This window comes from Epinephelus fuscoguttatus, linkage group LG3, assembly GCF_011397635.1.
Source record: "Epinephelus fuscoguttatus linkage group LG3, E.fuscoguttatus.final_Chr_v1".
Taxonomy (NCBI): domain Eukaryota; kingdom Metazoa; phylum Chordata; class Actinopteri; order Perciformes; family Serranidae; genus Epinephelus; species Epinephelus fuscoguttatus.
The window spans coordinates 11701881-11725069 of record NC_064754.1 but is presented as its reverse complement, the minus strand read 5'-3'; the positions used below and the strand labels follow the sequence as shown (position 1 = coordinate 11725069).

At 40.5% G+C, this 23189-nt stretch overlaps 2 protein-coding genes across 3 annotated transcripts in view; one reads left to right on the top strand and one right to left on the bottom strand.

The window, feature by feature from the left end:
- The window catches only part of dnah6 (dynein, axonemal, heavy chain 6), a 66590-nt gene extending 58589 nt beyond the window's left edge, over nucleotides 1-8001 (top strand). Inside the window, exons 74-82 of the mRNA XM_049572194.1 lie at nucleotides 2266-2385; nucleotides 2583-2704; nucleotides 2980-3109; nucleotides 3291-3418; nucleotides 3757-3942; nucleotides 5302-5374; nucleotides 5621-5772; nucleotides 7277-7499; nucleotides 7737-8001. Of these exons, the coding sequence (XP_049428151.1) occupies nucleotides 2266-2385; nucleotides 2583-2704; nucleotides 2980-3109; nucleotides 3291-3418; nucleotides 3757-3942; nucleotides 5302-5374; nucleotides 5621-5772; nucleotides 7277-7499; nucleotides 7737-7840 (1238 nt within the window). The 3' untranslated portion in view covers nucleotides 7841-8001. The remainder of the gene's footprint in view (nucleotides 1-2265; nucleotides 2386-2582; nucleotides 2705-2979; nucleotides 3110-3290; nucleotides 3419-3756; nucleotides 3943-5301; nucleotides 5375-5620; nucleotides 5773-7276; nucleotides 7500-7736) is intronic.
- Nucleotides 8002-20249: 12248 nt separating this feature from the next.
- LOC125886115 (neuronal acetylcholine receptor subunit alpha-7-like) overlaps nucleotides 20250-23189 on the bottom strand; it is a 58461-nt gene continuing 55521 nt past the window's right edge. For both annotated transcript variants that reach the window (XM_049572063.1, XM_049572064.1), the window contains one exon: nucleotides 20250-22621. In XM_049572063.1, coding sequence (XP_049428020.1) covers nucleotides 22037-22621 — 585 coding nt within the window. In that variant the 3' untranslated portion in view covers nucleotides 20250-22036. The remainder of the gene's footprint in view (nucleotides 22622-23189) is intronic.

The following is a 23189-nucleotide window of genomic DNA, read 5'->3' as shown; positions in this document are numbered from 1 at the left end:
TTTTTCCTGCTGACCAGAAGTGTTTTCCTCTCTGTGCTGTTCATTAGAACTAGAAAAGTCAAGGATTGTTATTTATGTCTTTTCACATCACTGTGTAAGAGAAAAAGAAAACAATTGTTATTGTATTTCTGTGTTTAAGCTCTAAGCCATCCAAGTCTGGTTTGTGTCTGTAGACTACCCAGTGCCACTGTCGTGCTCTCTGTAATTCTCTCCCCCACCGTCTCTTTCTCGCCCATATGTGACACAATAAGAAGTCTGTACATAGCCTGCAGACTCTATGATGTTGCTGTAGTCTTTATGTCTTTTTATATTTGTCCTAACAGACTACTAGGTTCATGCAGGGTTTTAAAGGGGAGGCTGGGCTGGCTAGTGCCACCCCTATAATGTCATTAGCCAACCCAGATGCCACCCCAAATTTTTTGCCACGTCATTGGCTTTCACCTCCGTATGGGCCGAGTGTTTGGCCAGCATATTCCCACAAGATCCCACATCCTCTAACTCATAGGTGTATTAAGGCATCTGGATACAAGGTTGGAGGCAGGACCCTGTTCCCTACTCTGAAAGTTGCTCAGTGGCGTATGAAGCCAAAAAACCCCTCTATTTCCCCAGTATGAAATTACCTGGATATCTGCAAGTGCACTAAAGACTTCTACTGTCTGAGCTTGCTACTTCCAGTTTAGCGCTTCGCTAACTTGAATGGCAATAAAATGATTTAATGTTGCAGCGCTTCTAAACTTTCCAAATGTTATCGGACAGAATAGATTAAGTCCTGATAGTGAAATAAGTAATTTTGTGGGGCTTGTGATGCTCAAAAAATGTATCCTTTCTTTTACAGATGTCTTTTCCGAAGTAAGTCTCTGGAAAAAAAAGTCTGTGGCATCACATGACGGACTTGGGAGTTGTAATTCCACTGTTTGGCCACTACGAAAATACAGTCTGCTTCCTGGGGGCCTGCTCTCGCTCCAGTCTCTAACTGGACCGATGCTGCTTACTCTCAAGCCACAATTACACACAGTAGATCTGTGGATTATATTTTGTGCAACCGGCATCAGCCTATTGTAAAATAACCACAGATCCCCTCGTACTCATGTGAAAATCAAACATGTCGTTTTAATTAATTATTCTAAACAGTGTCTTCTACACATTAACAGGCAGATGGTCACATTGAAAACAATTTAAACAGCTCCACAAAAAATGTGAATCACTTAAAATGTATTGCTCAGCTTATAACTCCCTCAGGACCATCCATTCCTGCCAGTTTTTCACCCGGTGTCTCAGTTCGAAACACCAGGTAACCCGGTAATAGCTGCAGTGGTCATCTTTTTTAAATGAGGCTCGCCAAAATGTTGCTGGGAGCTTTACAATTTAATTGTAAAACAGGTAGCCTGGATGGGTGGCTGTGATGAGCAATATGATTTGATCGAGTTTAATTTGGTCCTCCCCTTCAGCTACCACCACACATGCCATAAATATACAGACTAAAAATTATTTGATACATCTCTCTGCTTGGTAAAGAGCTGAGTAGCTCACAGTGCTTGTTTGTGGCATGTTAAAGTACTGGAGGGGTTTAAAGCTGCAATATGGACATTTTCAAAATTTTTATTAACATTTTAATAATAAATACATATGACGTATTATACAGTCCTAGTCTGCATCTGTGCGTGACCTCTTTTGTCCATACAATCCCCAACTACCTGACTTGGGCTTTTTACTATTTCAGGTTTATTGTTTTTAAGGTATTTTTTAATGCCTGTGGTGTCTGTACAGATGATGGTTACCTTGCCTCAGGCTACACATTGCTTAAAGATAGACAGCTGGTCAAGAAGTGCAAAAGTAGTGACAAGGTGCAGTTTGAACCTGCCCAACGGAGGAAGAGGCAGGAAAGCAGGACAAACAAGACACTTGGCAGTCTCAAGGAAAATGCTGCTAATGTCTTTCTCAGCTTTGCCTTCTCCTGCCATTGTTTACTTGACAGTCATTTATCCATATTCAAGTTTCATAAATATTTAATGTCTTATTTAAAATGTTTGCTTTAGACTAAGTGTTTTTTCGTGCTGAGAGTTGACTCTGAAGAAGACGCAGTAGCGTCGAAACGTCAGTTTGTTTGCACCTTATTAAAAGCTCTGCAATTTCATCGAGTGCTCTAGCCTCCTTTCATTTGGGTTCAGTCATTTTTTGAAGTGGTCCACTTGATTTAGTGTCAGTTATAAAGAAACTCTGATGCAGAGGGATATCATTATGTGGTCTCTTTGTTTGCCTGCTTAGGTGAGATCACATATGGAGGCAGAGTGACAGACGCGTGGGACCAACGCTGCCTCAGGACAGTCCTTAAAGGCTTCTTCTCACCTCAAACCCTGGAGCCTGACTACACCTACTCCCCCTCAGGTATTTTTTCTGTGTCAAGCTCTCAAGCTCTCTCCTCCGCTACCCTGTATGTAAACAGGGTATGGATAAGATAATAGGAACACTTTGTAATGTATTGGAATTCTATATAGGAGGTGTTTGTGTTTGCAAGTCTGTCTCTATGTGTGCTCATCTACTGTATACGTTCTTTGTATTATTTCCTCGCTTGTCTGTTTAAGGTATCTACTATGCCCCTAAGACGGATGAACTTGAGGAATACAAGAAATACATCGAGAGTCTTCCAATCATAGATGATCCAGAGGTCTTTGGCATGCATGAGAATGCCAACCTGGCCTTCCAGGTGAGGATCAATGTGCTTATTTCTCATATGAGCAGATGTTGAAAACTAATTCACTTATTATTTGCTTTCAGTTTGTTTGTTTGTAGAAGGGCAATGTGTTTAATAGCTCATTTTAAACAGTAAATGTCATCATTTATGGGCCTTCATGATTTAATCTGGAGATACTCAGTTTATGGCCTGTGATAAAAGCATGGGAGTGCAACTATGAAATATCAGTAAATGAGGATGCTACAAAATGTGAGCATTTCCTTGTGCGTGTGGGTTTGTCTCCACAGCGCCAAGAAACCATGACTCTAATCAACACCATACTGGATGTAAATCCTCGCTCATCAGCCTGCCATGGAGCTAAAAGCAACGATGACATCGTCTGTGAGCTTGCTGAATCTATTTTAGCCAAGCTGCCTGGTACATGCTCACACACACACACACACACACACACACACACACAAACATCCATGCATAGATACAAATGCAAACACTCGCATAACTAATGCAGTGTTTTCCATGTCCATCTTGTCTGTCTGCCTGCCTGTCTTTCTGTTTTTGTTATCGGTTTGTCTCCCTGTTTGTCTGCCCGTCTGTGCAGAGCGTCTGGACATGGATGAGGCGGTGGAAAGTCTGTTTGTCCGAGACGAAAACGGCCGCCTTAATTCCCTGACAACCGTGTTGGGCCAAGAGGCAGACCGATTCAACAACTTGCTGAGAGTGCTAAGGGTGACGCACATAGCTAACTCCCTTAAGTACACACTCTGGAAATTAGAGTTATGCTTTGCTCAGGGTTTATTTCCTGTCAGCTATTGACGTTAGCAAAAACTGCTACAGGAGTTATACTTGTTCCCATTAGCTGACTGACCAGAGAAAAACAAAACTTCCCCCCAAAAAAGAAACAAAAAACAAATGAAGAAAGTGGTGTATTATGTTGCATTAAAATGTGTTAAAACATATTACAGTGTATATTGGATATATTGGAAATAAACAACATTTTTAAAGACCTACATTGTCCTTTCCACCACCTCATTGTGATGTATGCTTTTTTTGTGTGTGTTTCCCAGATATCACTTATCACTCTGCAGAAGGCCATAGCAGGTCTGGTGGTGATGTCAGAGGAGATGGACCGCATATACACAAGCTTCCTGAACAACCAGGTTCCCACCCACTGGGCAAACTCTGCCTACCCTTCTCTCAAGCCGCTGGCCTCCTGGGTCAGAGACCTGACTCTCAGGACCTCCTTTATCCAGGTTTGGAAGAGAAAGGGAAAGAAATAATCAGTATGTGTACATGCACAGTTAAGTCGAGCTGCAGTTATAGCTCGACTGGGCCTTTTAATTGGACTCCTGTACTTGTCCCAGGAAACAAGCATTGGAGGGAAATCTATTTATTGACCAAAGTATGTCCGACTCTGCTATGATAGGTGGCGATATGCCTCCTTTCATCTTGTTAGTATTGGACCTTTTTTCTGGTTACCAAACAGTCAACAAACGAGTTAGCTACAGTTAACTAGTGGCAAACTGGAACCATGGTGACAGCTTAACAGCTCTTTACAGTTTGTCTGTCCAAAACGGCACGGATGTAGATTTCACCGTGTTGTTACCAGCTTCTTCTTCTGTCACACATTTAATGCTTTTCGACTTGGGGCGGACACTGTGGAACCTGCACAGTGCCCCTTGGCCAGTTTGGGTACGATTGACTGTATACATGCAGGAGTAATTCGACTCCTAATCGCATTATCTGGTGTGTTAGTCCAGCTTTGAGGAATTTGATTCAGTACGATTTCAACTGGAGTAATATGTTTACATGTGTTTTAAAAGTCCAGTTTTAGTCAGACTAACAGCATAATTCGATTTCCTCTAATGTCATGCAGACATACTGACTGACACATATACACACATTGGCATCTTCTGCACTTGCTAACGCTGAATTGTATTTATAAGTTGTTTAAAATAATCTGTCCTGATAAAGAAAACATGAATTAATTAGAAATTAGTGAAAACATGGGAACAAATATAATAATAGGATTCACTTCCCTCTTCTGGCTCAAGTCTCTGTATCACTGACTCTGTACACGCACATTCAAGTGTATTTGTGTGTGTGTGTGTGTGTGTGTGTGTGTGTGTGTGTGTGTGTGTGTTTTCTCATCAAGTTGAGAAACACTAATAGCACATGAACATTCTGCGTTTTTCCCTGAGGCACAGACCATCCCTCTTTCTCTCCCTTCATCCCTCTCTTTCTGTCTGTACACCCTCTTTCAGCGTCGGGTTCATCTCCCCTGACTTAAAATTGTTCTTCCATGAGACTGGTCTGAACATGTGTGCTGCACAATCACTAAAATTCCCACACAAACACACAAATGGGACAAACGGGGGAGAGTTGCGTTAGTTTATGAAGTGATGGGTAGTCAGTGAGTCAGACTGCACATGTTCACCACCTCAGAAGAGAAAATCCACCTCGCTTCCAGTCCAAGTTGAGTCACTCTCATAAGTAACAGAATGCCTGTAAAGCACCATGGCTTGTTAAACACTGAGCACAATATATTAAAACAGTTATTTTAAGATATGCACATTTTCTTTCTCTTCCCCTCTCTCTGTCTCTCTCACCAGGCTTGGATCACACGTGGTCAGCCCAAATCTTTCTGGATCTCTGGATTCTTTTTCCCCCAAGGCTTTCTTACTGGTAAAATACTGCAGCACCAAAATATCTTCCATGTTTTTAATGAACCATAGTAGTAAGGGACATTTCAAAGCTGCTAGAATATAGAGAGATCAGTCTAACTATTCTCTAAAGCACACATAAAATAATGTGATTGGCTTTTAACTGCTCAATAATATACTGAGTTGCCACTTTTAACATGTGTTAGACCTTGCAAATAAAACATTATAAAGCATATTTTTCATGTCCCGTCTGCTTGCTGGCCTGTAGGGGTGCTTCAGAATCATGCCAGACGCTACAATCTGCCCATTGATGAGCTCAACTTCCGCTTCAACATGGTGCCGATGTACAGAGACCAGGTAGCCGTCTGTGAGGCTCTACGCACTCTGCCTAACAACGCCAAACTGGACATGGATGATGAGGTACAGGAAGGGGGAGGGGGGTCATTGTTGCTAAGTGATGCTTACAGATCATAATAAATCTTGTCGGGATGCACGATAGTAACAGATTATTGGAATCGGCCAACATGCTTTTTCTTATTTTGCACAATAAATGAATATTACGTACACTGAAAAGCATTTTATTTCATGTCTCCATCTGCTGGTGGGCCATCACGATAAGAGTGTGCATGCATAATATGATGTGAATTCCACTACAGAAGGGGTTTGATGATCACTAAACCAAGGTGGGGAAAAAAGATGAATATATCTATATCGGTATCTATATTGGTTATCGGGCAAATGAATTGTTAAATATCTGCATATCAGATGTCGGCATAAAATCCAATATCTTTCATCCCTAAAATCTAGCTGGTTCCAGAACTGCAGCATTCCTGTGTTTGATAGCCCAACACCAATTAACCAGTAGCTAACAGGTTGATTTAAAAAGATGGCCTTGGATACTCTGTGTTCAGGCAGATCTAATAATCATGCTGTTGTCTTATTGGGCAAGTGAAAATGTGATGTCTAATGCGATGTTGATAAGAAAATAAATTGCATACTGTATCGCCGAAGTGAAGCTTTTGCAGCTGAGCTCTGTGCACAAGTCTGCCTCACCTCAAAGCAATGAACGGGACCGATGACAAAAATCCGATGTACTGGACTCTGTCAACCTGGAGTTAAATGTTACTAACGTTGAATATCTCTGGAGGGTAATATGTGAGAGAGACTTGCTTCTTTTTAGCCCAGAAGCTAATGTAAACCATCATGACGATCCGTATCCCTTTCAGAAGCTTTGCCTTGAACCTCTTTGTCCTTTTTGAGACTTTGTAAAGTAAATCTAAAATGATAAATCCGACACCGGCTGTATTCTCTGATTATTTACCCATTTTTCAGTGTTGAAAATAATTATTGTTGTTGTTAGCCGTCCCCACTTGGCAACCATTTGTCAAACCAATCAGTGGCTTTGTTTCTGACTGTATTTGTCAATGGGGAGAGATACAGGCAGGTGACTGAGATGTGCCAGGTTGTAGTAGTCACCTTCCAGAAGTTGCATTAATGGGTCTCTGTCAAGCTGTTAGTCAATTTACAGCTAACTGTTGACATCCCTAGCCAGAATAGAGCCACCTACCTGTCATTAAGTCTGTTATTTACTCCCTACTGTCCATTGATTATGTGTTCTTTTCTATGTCTAAAATTAAATCAGTTTTAACAAGTCCTCCTAACTGTTCTTAGTTTAAAATGAGATTTGTTTAATTTCCCTTCCTTTCCTGTAATGATAATGAAAATAAAACCTATCAAGCTTTGATAAAATTGCTGTATTAAGGCAAAGACAACGTCGGTAACCCAGCATACCATGCTCCAATGGCTACATAAATTTACTGTGAAAACACAAGGCAGCGATGCATTAAAAAGAGAGGACTGATTACTGTGTGTGAATATGCATCTTTCACTCACTGCTGCTCCATCTCATTTGTGGATACAACAGTTACCAGAGCCAGAGGATGGCGTGATCGTGCACGGCATGTTCATGGATTCCTGTCGCTGGGACGATGACAAAATGGTGATTGAGGATGCGTTGCCTCGAGTGATGAACGCCATGCTGCCTATGGTGCACTTCGAGCCACAGCAAAACTACGTGCCTGGGCCTGACCTCTACCACGCTCCTCTGTACAAGACCTCAGTCAGAGCTGGGACTCTGTCCACCACAGGTACATAGAGGCTCCACACAGGGGCCCACACATAAACACTGCTTTAGATTGCACTGACACATTGATATTGAATGAGCAGGCAGGGGTTTATTGTTATGCTCAAGGGCACTTTAGCATGGTGGTTACTCCCCGGATATTTTGGGGAGTTTTTGGTGTCCATAACAATCTCATTCACTATTAAGCAATGTAATGGATTGCTAGTTTTTCCCCTCACCCTTCATTTCTGTCTCCATCCAGGTCACTCAACTAATTTTGTTGTGACAGTAATGATCCCCTCCAAACGATCCAGCGACTATTGGATATCAAAAGCATCTGCTCTCCTGTGCCAGTTGGATGATTAAGTTTTTATTGAAGGACAAAAAGGAATTTTAAATGGGACTGAAACATGTACCTCTATGCACAACTTTGAATTAATGCTGAAGCTTTTGTGGAATTATTTATAAAGAGTTTTACAGCAAGGATTTATGCTGAAAATGCACCTAGAGTTTAATAAACACTTGGGAGCATGCCCTGGCTGATCTATCCGCTTCCTTCATGCACTCATGTGTATCGGTGAAGATTATTATCAGTTATATGCAGCAACAAAGTCTTACCCTGCTGACGCTGGATGAGAGCAGGGCAGTACATCCAGATCTTTGAAGATGAGACGCGCCGTCTCCACGGTGTAAACAGCATATACTAGACTCTCATACTGGAGAGCTCCATTCATGCTGTGCGAATGAATGTGCTTACTGAAATTTACAGTACACATGTAGCCTCAGGGAGAGAAAGGACGGAAGGATGGACGGCAGAATAGCTGCAGTAGATGGATGAGCGGAGATGTGTGGCCAGACACATAGATGTTAATGGTTCTTAAAAAAAATAAATAAATAAATAAATAAAAAAAGGGAATACCAAAGACAAATGAGTTGAGACAGGAAAAGGAGTGATGATCATCAAATGATGAAATGTTTCCGCTATAACCCCCACACACATCAGCAGCCTATTTGTGTCACTTAGGGCATGCAGTGCAAACACATAAAATATGGCTCTTCAAGCACATTAAGTACACCCACTGCAGTACTGGGGCAGGGTGCAGACACACTCAATCTCTGTCTCTGTCACACACATTGCCTCCTTCACACCTTACTGCTCCACTAACGCCAAGCAGGGATGGACATATATAAACACTATATTTAACCTCACCCTGGGGAAGAGCAGCACAAAAACATAAATAAAAATATGACACTGTAGAGAGAAAGGTAACTGTAAAAGCATAGGCAGAAATGATAGATATTTTATATGGCACTATACCTGACTCCCTCTTACAGTTTTTGCCTTTTCTGGCCCACACACACAGTTTCAGTTTGCTAAACACTTTATGCAAAATGCTTTATTTCTAATTTTGCCCTCAAAAGATCACATAGCACACACACTGAACTACTACAGGAACAGTGTGTACGATATATTGGTGTCAGCTAAAATTTAAAATTCCCTCAGTGTTAGTTGTTCAGGGCTTTAAAGCCGGAGCCAAATTCTGCCAAAATCTGTAGAGGCCTCCTCCTCTCCAAAACAAACAGACCCAGTGATTTAAACCAGTAAAAACACTGAATAAAGCAGTTTATTGTTAAAAATAAATGTATTTTTCTGACGATGCACATCTTAGATGGATCACTAACTACAGTGGACAATGCAAAATTGCAAATGGCTCTTTCTAGAACCAGTGTTTCATTTGTCTGTTCTGTAGAAACATGGCAGACTCTGTTGACGAGCACCCGCCCCCTACGTCGATATAAATAGCTCAGTCTAAGGAAACGAAAGCACAACACTTCTTATTTCCAGGTGATTATACACTAAAGAAAACATACTAAATATATTTTATTCAATGTCTGCCAGTATACCCCCCTAAATTCTACACATTGGACCCTATAGTAAAGTTAAAACTAAATTGATTGTATTGAGTAAATGCATCATTCCACAAGTTTATCATTGCCTCAAAAACTCTCATTTAAACACAGCATGCGGTGGTCATTTCCCTTACAATTATACAAATCACAAGAAGACAGAAGGCGGCACGGTGATTCAGTGGTTGGCATTGTCACCTCACAGCAAGAGGCTTCCTGAACCCAGGGTGGAGTAGCCCTTCTGTGTGGAGTCTGCATGTTCTCCCCATGTCAGCGTGACTTTTCTTTGGGTTGCCCGTAGGTGTGAATGGTTGTCTGTCTCTGTGTGTCAGCCCTGTGATAGTCTGGCAACCTGTCCAGAGTGTACCCCGCCTCTCACCCCACATCAGCAGGTATAGGCTCCAGCCCTCTGCGGGCCCCAACAGAATAAGCATTTATGGAAAATGAATAAAAAGAAGACAAAAATGTGTGATTTATGGAACGATACAGAGTAAGTATTGTCTTTGAAAATCTCAGTTTTATTAATGCATTACTATAAATGTAGATAAAGCAGTCTAGAGTTCACACCTTAGTACCAATAACAGCTGTAACTTGTGCTAATATAATTTGCTGGAGCATGAGTATGTACTTTAATGTTTAAAGAAAGAAGAACTTTGTGTGTATTGCTAAGAATATTATTTTATTCTTGGCATGTAAGTTACTGATACTTATAAAACTTAGAGTAGTTATAAAATAGTGTAACGTGTAGACACGCTATTGAATTCTAATACAGTGACTATAGAGTTAAATAAGATGGTTAAATGTTGTGTAGAAGTTTTTTCATTACATCCGTCAGCTGGAAGAGATAAAAATGAGTTATGACAAGTCTGATGAATGTACAGCTTTAATAAAGGTCCTACCTGGTTTCCAAGTCTTTTCTTCTGATCAACATTCACTCTCACTTTGCTACTATCTGTTCCTCTCTTCTATACTGTATGTGCAGACTACTATGCACTGTGGTTATTGGACTAACTTACTCTGTCTATTTTTGTGCAGGATTGGAATCTGCAGCAGAAGCTATTGTGTTATATTCCATTCACAGGCTTCACTAAAGCTGTAAATGGTGATGAATTGTCTGGCTCTGTGGGGACTTACAAGTACACATCATCAGGACATGTCATCTCAGAGGTGAAACCTTTCTATTTTATTAATCTCACCTTCATACACTGATTGTGAAACAGACAGTTTTGACTTGCTGCACCTGATTTTCTGTGCTAAAAAATATCCCGCCTGTTTTCCTGTCTTAGGTAAAGCACAGTGATCCAGTTAAATTCATTTCAGTTTTCATTTTGTGCAATTGCACACACAGTGACTGCACAAATGCCTTCACACATGCGTGCATCTCTGCAGCTATTGTTTCATCAACAGCAACATCCACTGACATCCTGACCTCCTTTATTAACCCACTTTCTCCTGATCAATCCTTTTTGTGCCAAGATTATGCACTATGAATAACTGTTAATGTACTGTACTGCTGTTAGGTTATGAGTTGTATGAAAAGGGAGGGGAAGGATTGAAGGAGTAAATAAGATTATATGCCCAGTCACTCTGAAACCAGATTAACACTGTTTTATCATCATTGCACACACACACACACACACACATACACACTTCCCTGTGGATTAAGTCAGAGGAAAGAGGACATAGTTGAAACAGATGGGTCCAAAGGAAAATTGACTTTTTTTCTAAAGGACGAAGAAAAGGAGAAGAGATTATAAATGATATGAGTGTGTAAGACTGAGGCACAAAGCAAGCAGTTGATGAAAACAGCTCTCTGACAATGAGGACAGCTGTTAACATGAATATTTGACAACAAATCAAATCAATCAAATCATGTTTAAAATGATGAAAACCACAGATTGACAGTGGATCTGCCTTGTGCTCTCACTGTGACTTGTCAGTTGGTTTATTGATGTTGGCAGCAGTCATTTAGGTTATTCAGCACCAATTGATACCATTGAAAATTCCACCACAGCAATGACGATACGGTGTTGGAGGCAGGGTCCCATTCATTCCTATACAAGTTGCTCAGTAGTGCATGGAGCCAAAAAAGTTTGTATTCCCTGTTTTAAAATTACCCGGGTCCTCTTGAGCATCGTGGGGCTCATAGAGCAAGTGCACTACAGACTTTGCAGACTGAGTGTTTAACTTCTGGCTTAGCCATCTTGAGTGGGGATAAAATGATTTAATCACGCTGCCTTTCTAGACTTTTGAAGTGTAATCAAACCAAATCATTTCGTGGGGGTTGTGATGCTCAAAACATTTATCCACTGATTTACAGAATCCTTTCCCAATGTAAGTCCATGGGAAAACGTTTTTAAGGCCCAGTGGCATCATAGGATGGACCCAGAAGTTGTAGTTACACAGTTGGCCTTTTTCCCAGGGGTCTGGTCTATACAATAACTATGAAGCTACAGCCAGCAGCTGGTTAGCTTAGTTAAGCATAAAGGCAATGAGCAGAGACTCCAGTGCCGAGCCAAGAAACCCCCCCACCCTATAAAACCACAACACTGGTCTTTGTACAGATTACAGCTACAGTACACAGCCAGTTATCATAGCATAAAGACTAGAAACAGAACAGCTACCCAAACACATAATCCTATGTAAAACCACAAATTTTTGATTTTACGCTTCGGTTTTTCTACGGATTAAACAAAGGAAGTTAATCAGTGTAATGAGCTTTTGAGGTGCTAATAGGCAGATTTTGACAGAGCTGTTTCCCTGTTTTCAGTATTTTTGCTAAGCTATGATAACCAGCTGCTGGTTGTACATTCATATGTAGTGGAGAGACATGAGAGAGAGTGGTATCTATCCTCTTATCTAAGTCTTGGCAAGAATGAAGATAAACAGTCCTTGTTTTTTTATTTTTAAATAATATTTTTTGGATAAATGTGTGCAGGAATTAATAATAATTACAGAGTGTGTGTGCATGAGTGAGCATCGTCACACTGCAGCTATTTGGCTATATACACCCATCCCAACAGCGCATTATTATTTATCCCACTCGCTGATGCGTCAAGGTTGGAAGTGTTAGGATTAGGGCAAAGAGGTCATGGTTTGGGCTAGTACTAGGCATTCTTAGATAATCTCTGAGATTAAAGTGGTAAATTTATGAGAAATAACTCACAAAAGTACTGTCAGAGAGTGAAGTGATGTAGTATAAAGACTGAGACAGTCCATGGGGGAGTGAGAAGTGGTGGATGAATGGGTCAAGCACAGGACTTTCTTATGTAGACTGGGGTTTGAGTCCTGTGTCAGTCTTTAGTGGCTTATTTTTGGATTTATCATTTTTAGTTTTGAGAATAAAGCTGCTGAATGCACACTGTACACAGTAACTTTAGCAGAGTAGCTGAAAAGACCTGTTCATGTAAACTTCATATATCGACCTTGCTAGGATGCCCATGTATATACACTCAGGGTGTAAATAGCCACATTAGCTATCAACACCTGGGTGCTGATAGCTCTATTTAGACATGATGATACAGACTCATATTCATCTTCTGTAGGCAGAACAAAGATCTAAATGACAAGACTGTGTCACTTACATACAGTTTACAATATACAGGTCAGAGTAAACAGCATCTGAGGCCGTGAACGTGCCTTCCATCCCAGTCATGCAGAAAAATGACCAGGCTCTGAATTAGTGCAGAGTCCCCACCTGAAGACCAGAAGGGTGTGTGCGTGCAGGCAATTATTCTACAAAGCGAAAGGCAGTATAGATCTCACAGGAGGGGCAGGTGTGTGGTCTTTACATTACACTAACTGCACCAAGTCTGTGGAGATCTCTTCCAGCTGACCTGGTACTAACAGTGCCACCAAACAGAGCAAAAATTATTCACTATGATTGTGTAACTACACCCTTCCCCCCTCCCCACCACCTACGACCCAGGTGGTCTGTTCCATCTCAGGAACAAAAAAATGAAGGGAAAGCACTAGGACAGTCTGCAGGGTGGAGCGGGGACGCGCTGTCTGTCCGCGTGGTCTGTTGGCAAATGGAAGGTTTTTGGATTTGTGTGTGTGTGTTTGTATGGGTTGATACAGTGTGCTACAATTCCAGCCACCAACAGCTGTCTGTCTGCACGTAGTGAAGCCTGAGATTAGATTTGACCAATTTGAACATGTCATCACTCTGCTGAGCAGCATTTAGTGTGTGTGCACACGCGCACGTGTTTGCCGGTATGAGCTGCCAAATGTCCTGTCTAATATCAGTGAGGAGATTGGATCCCTCCTGACTTGGCCCACAGTATCTCAGTCATTCATTCCTGCTGGGAAATGAGGAAGGTTTCTAAGCCTTCCTGGCTAACGACTCGTCCTTACATTTTCACATGTCTGAGCTCACGTCAGTCTATCAGCTCTGGATGCAGAGACTTCGTGCAGTAGTCTGAAACCTATCCTTTAACTTTAATCCCACTATATCTGGCCACATGCACACCTGAAAGGCACATTATTGATGGAGCACACACACACCATTTACAAATACTGTTCCCAAGGCAGAAAACCTTTGAATGGTTGGATTCAGTGTGCTTGAGATGTAAATTTACAGCTGAAATCAAATGAATAGTTCAATCTTCAGTAAGTATGAGGCGGTGTTGAAACTGGAAAAATGTGTCAGTTCTGTTTTGTCAATCAAAATAAAAACAAAAAAAAGGATATGGAAGAAAAAAAACTGATCAATACAGAGAGCTGCCAGGTTTCATAAATCAAGATAAGGGATGCTGGGCTCAGTTGCTGACATTTCTATCTCACTTACTGTGTCATTTTACAACAAACTAGTCCTTATCAGGCCCTCAGGAAGTGCACCAGGCTTTGAAGGCGATTTTCAAAGTGGCCAAACAGTATAATCACATCCCTCAAGTTATGCTTTGCGGCTCAAAAAGACTTCCCATAGAGACATCTGCGGATAAATTTTTTTAAGCATCACAACCCCTGAGAAATGACCTGTTATACTATCATGATCCGATCCATTCAGTCTAGTAACATTTGAAACGTCTAGAACAGCCGCAACATTAATCATTTTATTCCATAGATGTATTAATAACTAGATACCAAATGGCAAGATTGCAATTATTCATTACAACGGAGTTGCTTGCCCGGGGCATACGCCAAAAAACGTTCTAGCTTCCAGGTTTACTTCCTTCGCATGCCGCCCACTGAGTATGCGCAGTAGGGTCTCTCCCACTGGCTCTGACAGTGAGTTCCCGCTCAGCTCATAGACTTTACATTATGATGACATCACAGATTTTTAAATAATTTTTCTTGGCTCAAGGAAAGTTTCACAAATATTAAACCTCCATGGATCAAAAATGTAATAGAAGAAGTCATAATTGACCTTGTTTGCAGTTTGAGGTGCCCTGTCAAGTTTCACAGATGTTTGTTTTATAATGGTGGTCTATGGGAAATGTTTTTTTGTTTGTTTGTTTGTTTGTTTGTTTGTTTTTTGCTGCAATACCATGAGCAGCCACTAGGAAAAATTGGCTTCAAGGCTGTGGACGGTGGAGATCCTAACCAGATCTCTAGTACGCCTCTTCTATTGGTCAAAAAGTGTGGAATTAAAGGTAATTTTATATGCAGCAGCATGAAGCCAACTTTTTTGGCTTTATGTGTCACTGAACAGCTTTCATAGACCGATTTTTTTTTTTTTAATTTAAATAAGTTATAAGTTAAATTAGTAAAAAGGAAACGTTAAGAAATTAAAGTATAGCTTCCATGTACTGGTCAGGTAGGGGTAATTCATCTGTCAAGCACCTTCTTGAGGTTAGCACATGCTCCTAAATGTATTTCTGATGTGCCTCTGCCTTGGAGATGATTTGTCTGTAAGAAATATGTGTCTGTAATTATCAGACATTTGAATTTTTAAAAGGAATGTCATGTTATAAATGTTATTGTTGTTTTGCTCGCTAGCCAGCATTTGCAGCAGTAGCTCATTATTATGTTTGGTAAGCTGTTTTCACACGGTATAATAATTTTCTTGCTTTACAGTTTGGCAGGAATTATGTAGTAATACTGTATTGATTTGTGTTTTTATTTCTGTAGTGTTTCAGTTTTTCAAACAAAAGTCATAAAAAAGATAACCGGACTTCACCAAAATACAAGAAATGTCAAGCCTTGTGTGGCTGTCTAGCTTTGCACAAGCGAACACACTGCAAGGGCAGTAAAGTATGGGAACAATATTATGACAATCACATGCTGTGTTTAACCAGCACATGAGATGACAAGCTGCCATTACGATGTCTGTCCTGTCAGATCAACCGTGTCGAAACCCAGGATGCTCTGACAACTTTGGTGAGTGAAAGCACTTTAAAATGTATTATTTGGTGAATAGTAGCATGTCTGCCACTCAGGTGCCAGTAATTATCACATTTCTCCTTTATTTTTCTCAAAATAGTCACGTACAGTGAGCATTTATGTACATCCTTCAAAGGAGAAAGAATCATACTGAGCAAAGAGGCACAGACCACAAAGAAAAAGACACTCAAGTTGACCAAAATACAACACTGGTGATCGAAGAAAAAATGTGATAGCATGGCAAAAGTAAACGGTCACACCCTCATTCTTTAGCATTGAATTTGCAACACTGCATTTTGAGTGTGGTTTCAGCTTCAACATAGCTTTGACTTGTCAGCAGCCGAATGTGTTTTACTGTATCCCAAACACCGAATTCTCTCTTCATATTTTCCGCAAGTTTCATTTACAAGTTTCCATATTCTTCATTTGACACACTTGGATCACTTTTAGTGCCATATATGCCTCTCACATGAAAATCAAATGCTGAATAGACATCAACATGAGTGAGTAACAGTAGAAATGGGTCAGGTTATCTCACAGACTATCTACATAAGTCAGTCTGAGTCACATGTATGCAGAAAACACTTCTCACTCCACATCTCAAATCAGTCATTACATCTCCAATGAGTCAGTGATCAAGGATTTGCATTATTCCTCAATCTATTACACAACATACATACAGCAACCAAGACCTCTCTTTCCATTTACATCCATTTAAATCCAGCATGAATTCCTTTATCCAAAAAAAAAGCTTTGTTTTCTCAAATCATCAGTGCTCAGCTTTTCATCTTCACTGTACACAGTAACCCCTGCAACTTGCAATCTATTATCTACACAATGTTCAACGACAAATGGACAAATATCAGAGGAATTGTACATTTTGGGAAAACATTTTTTTTTTTGCTTTTTGCTACAACAACAGAGGTGTAAAAACAGTGCATCCCCCCTTTTTCCAGTCAGGCTGCTGCCTGTAGCTTCATATTAACCATTCAGACATGAGAAAGGAATTGAACTTCTCTTGTTACTGTCATTTTTGCCTGTTTCCAATCTCTGTGTCAAGCTAAAGTAAGCGGGGGTTGGTTGGCACACTTTTCACTCTCTGCCATACTTATATTCTAACCAGCAAGAAATGAAAAGGTTAAGGTATAAGTTATAAATTCATCTGTTTTAATGTACACAAATGTTTTCTAAAAAATGAGGTGATTTGTTTTTAAATCCATGTGCAGTTGTACAAACCAGCACTGTCACAAGGTTGGTTGGCACCCAGTAGAAACAATTTAAGCATTTAATTCAAACAAGAACCAGAAACATGAGCATTTAGTATTATATGTACCCATTTTATCTACAAAAAACAATTTTTAAGCAACTCATTCATAGTAATGTCTAATTACTTTGCCATTGACCATTAAAAATGATAATCTTACTATATAATGACGAAAACTCTGTCTGTGTGTCTTTGGGTGTGTCCATGTGTGTGTCTGTTCCACGTTTTTCTCCTCACTGACTTAGTCAATTCATGTGAAATTTGGCACAGTGGTAGAGGGTCATGGGAGGATGCGAATGGAGCAATATTACATCAGTTGGCCAAACCGATTGAAACCGATTGAAATTGCAAACTTTGAATGGGCATATCTCATGCCCCGTATGTCATAGAGACATGAAACTTTGCACAGAGGTGCCTCTCCTCATGAGGAACAAATTTGCTTAAAGAACCCATAACTTCCGGTTATATAAATTTTCTGCCATTTTGAATTTTTTGAAAAACACTTAAAATCGATCTCTTCCTAGGAAGTTTGACCGATCTGCATGAAACTGGGTGAACATAATCTAGGGACCAATATCTAAAGTTCTTCTGCTTCTATAAGGCAATGAATATTGAGGAGGGCGTGGCTCATCACATAAAGGTGTATAACATCTCAAGGGTTTCACCGATCACCACGCAACTTTGTAGGCATATGACCACACATAATCTGAGGGGACCCCTCCATTATTGACCCCATCAAACAAAATGGGGGCGCTAGAGAGCTAATTTCTTATCTAGGCCTAACCGCCATATCGATTTTTACTAAACGTGGTAGATATGTAGAACAGGACGCGTCAAGGTGACTGGAGAAATGTAACTCTAATTGGCAACTGGGTGGCGCTATAATAACAGAAAAATGCTTAAAAATGGCTGAAATGCGACCGATCGCTGTGGCTCCCCCTGTGGCCAAATATTGTTGTTTTTTTCTAATTTTTGGTATGACTAAGTCATGGTATGGAATGCTGTACTCAATGGGTATGGACTAGTAATGATAATCGATCAAATAGTTTAAATCTCTGAAAATACGGTTACAGTTGTTAATTTTGCAACATGTGTCAACCAACCATGCTAAGATTTGACCCAGCTTTATGAAGAAAATTATGTTAGCCAGCAAACATCACTTGTCAGAGACTTTCAGATCTTATATCAAAATGTAGCTGATTGTTATGTCTATTAACTAAAAGTAACACTTTTCCAGTATCTCTGTCTAATACAGTTTACAATGCATTTAGTCCACAGACCACTTTTTTACTTTCAGTACCATAAAACTGAAATGTTATCCTTGCCAAAAAAAAGTTAGTGACTGTCAGATGTTTTAACACAGTAGGTTTTGATGTTACATCTTTGTTGCTGTGACCTTTAAAGGACCAGAAAGTAGCAGTGTACCAGCCAACCCCGGTCTCTCTTACCTGCTGTAGTCTCATATTTACTGTACTAAAGCATTCAAGTTATATATTGTCTGTTTAATCCATACAAAAACAGAAGAATAAGTAAAACAACTAATTGGGTTAAGTAGTGTTTCCCTGTTTCCTGTCTTTACACTAAGCTAAGCTAACTGGCTGTTGGCTGTAGCTTTGTATTAACCACACACACATTAGAGTTATATCTTTATCGGCTCTTGACAAGAAACCCTAAACATGGAGCTATTCCTTCAACCTAATACCATTACATTACATAAAAGACTGACCATATTTGCAGTGTTTAAAACAAAAAAAATCACATTCTGGTTGGAAATAAAAAAGGGGTATGAAGATTAAAACTTCAAAGCTGGATAAAAAATGAAGGGACACAGAGTTCTGCAAAGTACTTCCTTCACCTTGTCCTGTTTGTCCATTATAAGTGGACATGACATTTAAATGCTTTACAGTCTTGGAGTCAAAGAGTGGTAGGCTAGTCGATGGGTGGCAGCTGTTTGTCTTCACTCGGCCCATTGATTAACTGTAACAGCATGAATTCCATTTCAGTGGCTGTTTCTGCAGCAGTCACACAGTGTCCAACATTTTGATGTTTTTATTCCCCCTCGGTTCTTCTTAAAACTCCACTTAGAATGGCCATGTGTGAGTTTTGGAGAAGTCTGCGAGTGCACTTGCGTGCGTAAAAGTGGAAATTCATGCGTGTCTTGTACCACTGAGGATCAGCGGGGATGCTCGGGTAGTGAGAAGGTTTAACACAAATCTGTTACATAAGGTCACCCAGTAATCCTTGTTGCATGTTGTTGCTAGAGATTAGAGAAGAAAGTGTTTGCCTTTCGCTGAGTATTAGAGAGTAAAAACACAAAGCACTCGGCACTACAAAAGATTAGTACCGAATGTGTCCCTACCGGGGTGATTTCTCCTCAGAATCTGTTTAAAAATCCCTCAGAAGAACAAATAGTCTTTCAATCACTACTTGCACTGATCTTCTTTCTTCATTGTGAGCTTTTCTGCGAATACAGCAGCACATTGTGTAACTTGCACACAAGTCAGATAAACATTACTCTCAAAAGAAAAATACATTGCTAATTAATGTGAGTGATTTACAGATAGAGTGTACCATATGCTAGCTAACTACATTGTTTAGCACAAGGGATGATGGCAAAGAGAAATGTTGGGAGATCCCCTCTGAAATTACTTCACGCTTTAATAAACTGTCTTGAAAAAAGCAAAACTGTAAATGTCTCTGATGTCATAGTGAAGTATGACTTTTACTGGTGACGGTAAAACTTTATCTCTTCACATTTATGAACATATATAGAACCACCTGGATGTAAGATGTGCCAGAAGGGAAGTGCAAGGAAATAATGAGGATGACCTGGAAGGCAAGAAAGAGGTGAGTAAGGACCAATCCAGTAACTACAAATGGGAAAAAAGAGATAAGATGGAGATCTTTAAAGTAGAGCTGAAACATAAACTGAGTCGATAAAGAGACAGTTAATCGGTAGCTTTTTCTGATTATTAATGAACTGTTTTAGTCATTTTCCAAGTAAACATATTCACTGTTTCCAACTCCTCAAATGTCAGGAATTGATGCTTGTCTTTTTCATATATGCAGCCCAGTGACCAACAGAAAATGTCGGCAGGATACGTTTCTGGAAACCACAAGTCCATTACATTTGCACATTTCATACATATTATATCAGCATTTTTAAAGTGACATATGTGCTGACTTTGTCATTGGGAGGTGGAAAGCATGGTGGATGGTGTGTCACATAGAAGAGACGCCTACCAAGCTGCAGTCAAACTGACTGTTTATGACCAAAAAAACCCAACAAAACCCATTGTCATTTAGCGAGTCATTGTTGTGTTTCCATTGGCTTTTTAGGCCAAATGTGGGTGCTTTGTTGCTACCCATCAAAGCAGTTGTTTTTTACCAAGACATCACTAATACATTAACCACAGCGTTGTCGAAACGTCAAATGTAATAAGGGAATTAATGAAGGTACAAGTATACGGGGTTTACCCACTTCTATTTCTGGCCCATCCCATCAGCCAAAAAGTAACTGGAATATATAGGAGAGTGTACTCACTTCATACTCAGTAATCTAACCAATGAATTCAACATGTCCATGGTTTGCAGAGATTTATCATGCCAATATTTTTTCCTGGCAACTGGGTTGAAAAATGAATTTAACAGACCACCAAATTTGGAGGGTGTGTTTTGTAGATAACATGGAGAGTGAAGTATGACATGTGTGTATGAATCAGTGAAGCTGACTGCTTGAACTAGCTTGCAGGCGTTGCTCCATTTCAGTCGGACAACTCATGTTTTAAATGTTTATTTCAACAGCAGAACATAGAGTTTGGCATCTAGACTACGGCCTCATCGCTTCCCGCAGGTATCTTTACATGTGATATTGGGGAGTGATTATTAAATATTTCTCCCCTTAGCCGGAGCCTGCATGTGGATGTTGGGGATGGAAGTAGGGCTGAAAGAGTGGGCAGCAGTGCCGATGCAGGGCAGCAGCAGCATAGACAAGGCAGAGGGAGAGCTGGGAAGATTTTGCGGCTTAAATAGACCGCCAAATTGGGAGGGTGTGTTTTGTAGACGTATGACGTGTATGTATGAATCAGTGCAGCTCGAGTTGACAGCCTGAACTAGCTCGCAGGTGTCACTCCATTACGATCAGACAACTTACATCTTGAATGTTTATTTCAACAGCAGAACGTAGTTAGAGCTTGGCATCTAGACTCTGGCCTCATCACTCCCTGTTGTGTGAATAAAACAAGCAATCTGAAGACATCACCTTTGAGTCTAGAAAATTGTACCAGGCATTTTTCACTATCTCAAGAAAATTATAAGTGTATTAATTTAAAATGAAAGCGACCAGTTGCAGCTCTAGTTAAAGAGAAGTGACATGCACAGGCATACAGAGTCAACAGGTCAGTAGCTCTCAGTAAATTCAGCAACTTAATAAAAAGATTTAATCTCAGCTTCACCATATTTATAAAGTGAGATGTAGAATCACTAGAATATAGGCCTGCAAAAGGTATTCATAATATGTTTATTGAACTCTACTGACTGTACTGTATGTAACTGCTGAAGACATTAAGACATTTGTAGAAGATGAGAAGCACGGCACATGGGAAAGGAAGTGGAAAAAGTGAGGAAAATAGCACAAAAAAGAGCTGTAAGAGGAGGGAATGTTAGCAATATATTCTGATGAGATGTGAAGCCCAGGTGGTGGCAGGTAAATGATGTGGTACAGCAGGGGTACAGATGAAAGTGCATTAGTGTGAGTTTCTACATCATTAAATACTGCATGTAGCCTCAGCCTCCTACATACTGCAGCATACTTTATGTGCAGTGTTAGCAAGGAGAGCCACCCTGAATGGGAAAAAATCACATCATCTCCAAACAACCATATACTACTGACAAATATGTGAAGATAGAGGGAAAGGTTTGCTTCTGGTAACTTGTAACAACACTTCTAAAGTAACTGTGTGGCTTCACGTTGTCATAGCAGGGAGGCTTGTGTGGCACAGTTGTAATCGTGTCAGGATTTTTAATGTTAGCTGTCTTTTTCCTCTCAGAGAGGGAGGAGATCAACCTTATGTGAAGTCTTTGGACACAGCCTCAATGAAATTGGGGGCTGACATGAGGATGGTGAAGGTGCAGATGATGGAGAAGAGCGAGAAAGCCACCAGGCACAACCGATCCACCACAGCCGCTGCAAACTTCCACTCGCTGCAGATTGCCTCCCCCTCGTCCTGCTCCCGGAAGCGTCTGGCAATGTACTGCACTTCCTCCAGGATCCGGGAAATTTCCGGAACCTGCTCCAGCAGCAAAGTCCGCGTCTGTTCTGAGTGGATGTCATGTGGAGAGGAGCCGTTCGGATGGCCGCCTCCACCACCACCACACACCACCACACCCGAATCAGTGCTTGGTGGGAAAGCAGGGTTGTCTGTGCCCATTGAGTGGTAGCCAAAGTACAGGTTCATGCTCCCGTTGGTTGTGGTCGACTGGGTGGATGCCTGCCCTGGTATGGTGCTCATCTGAATGCTGTTGGTGCTGGTATGGTGTGCAGGAGGGTGGGAGTACTTGTAGTTTTGGGGGCTCATGGCTGTTCTGCTTTCCTCTCCAGGTTTCTTCATGCGGAGGAACCAAGCGCACCAGTTGAGAAGGATAACTCGGACCTGGATGAAAAGATGAGATAAGGTGGAGAGATGGAAGACAGATTGGTGAGTTAAGGACCAAAATATAAGTGTTAAATTCATATGAAAAACAGACAGAGGCCAGAAGATAGAAATACAAAAAAAAAATAGAACCTCTACTCCCCCATACTTCTGTTAGTGTGATATTTGCCTTTCCATAGAGTGCATTATTATTTAATAACTGTCGTTCACAGTATATAATCTTGCTAATGATGAATTGCTTTTATGATCTTGATTCATATTTTGGGTAGTGATGGGCAGACTGATTGATAATGGTAAAATATCCATTATAATGTATTAATTCAGCATCCCACCTGTATGTAGGTAGGCAATGTAAGCTCAGTACAAGGTTACAGAAATGCCACTGACCACTGACATGCCATTCAAGTAGCAGACATCCCAGTTACTGCTGCATTCATGTGTCAGAATAATCTGAAAAATAAGTTCCCGATCATTTTTGTGGCTCATCTGATCTGTTTCCTTTGCCCTTTATTAACAACATGTTGTTTAAATGCTCTTGGCAACACATAACACATCCTCTTTGTAGCAT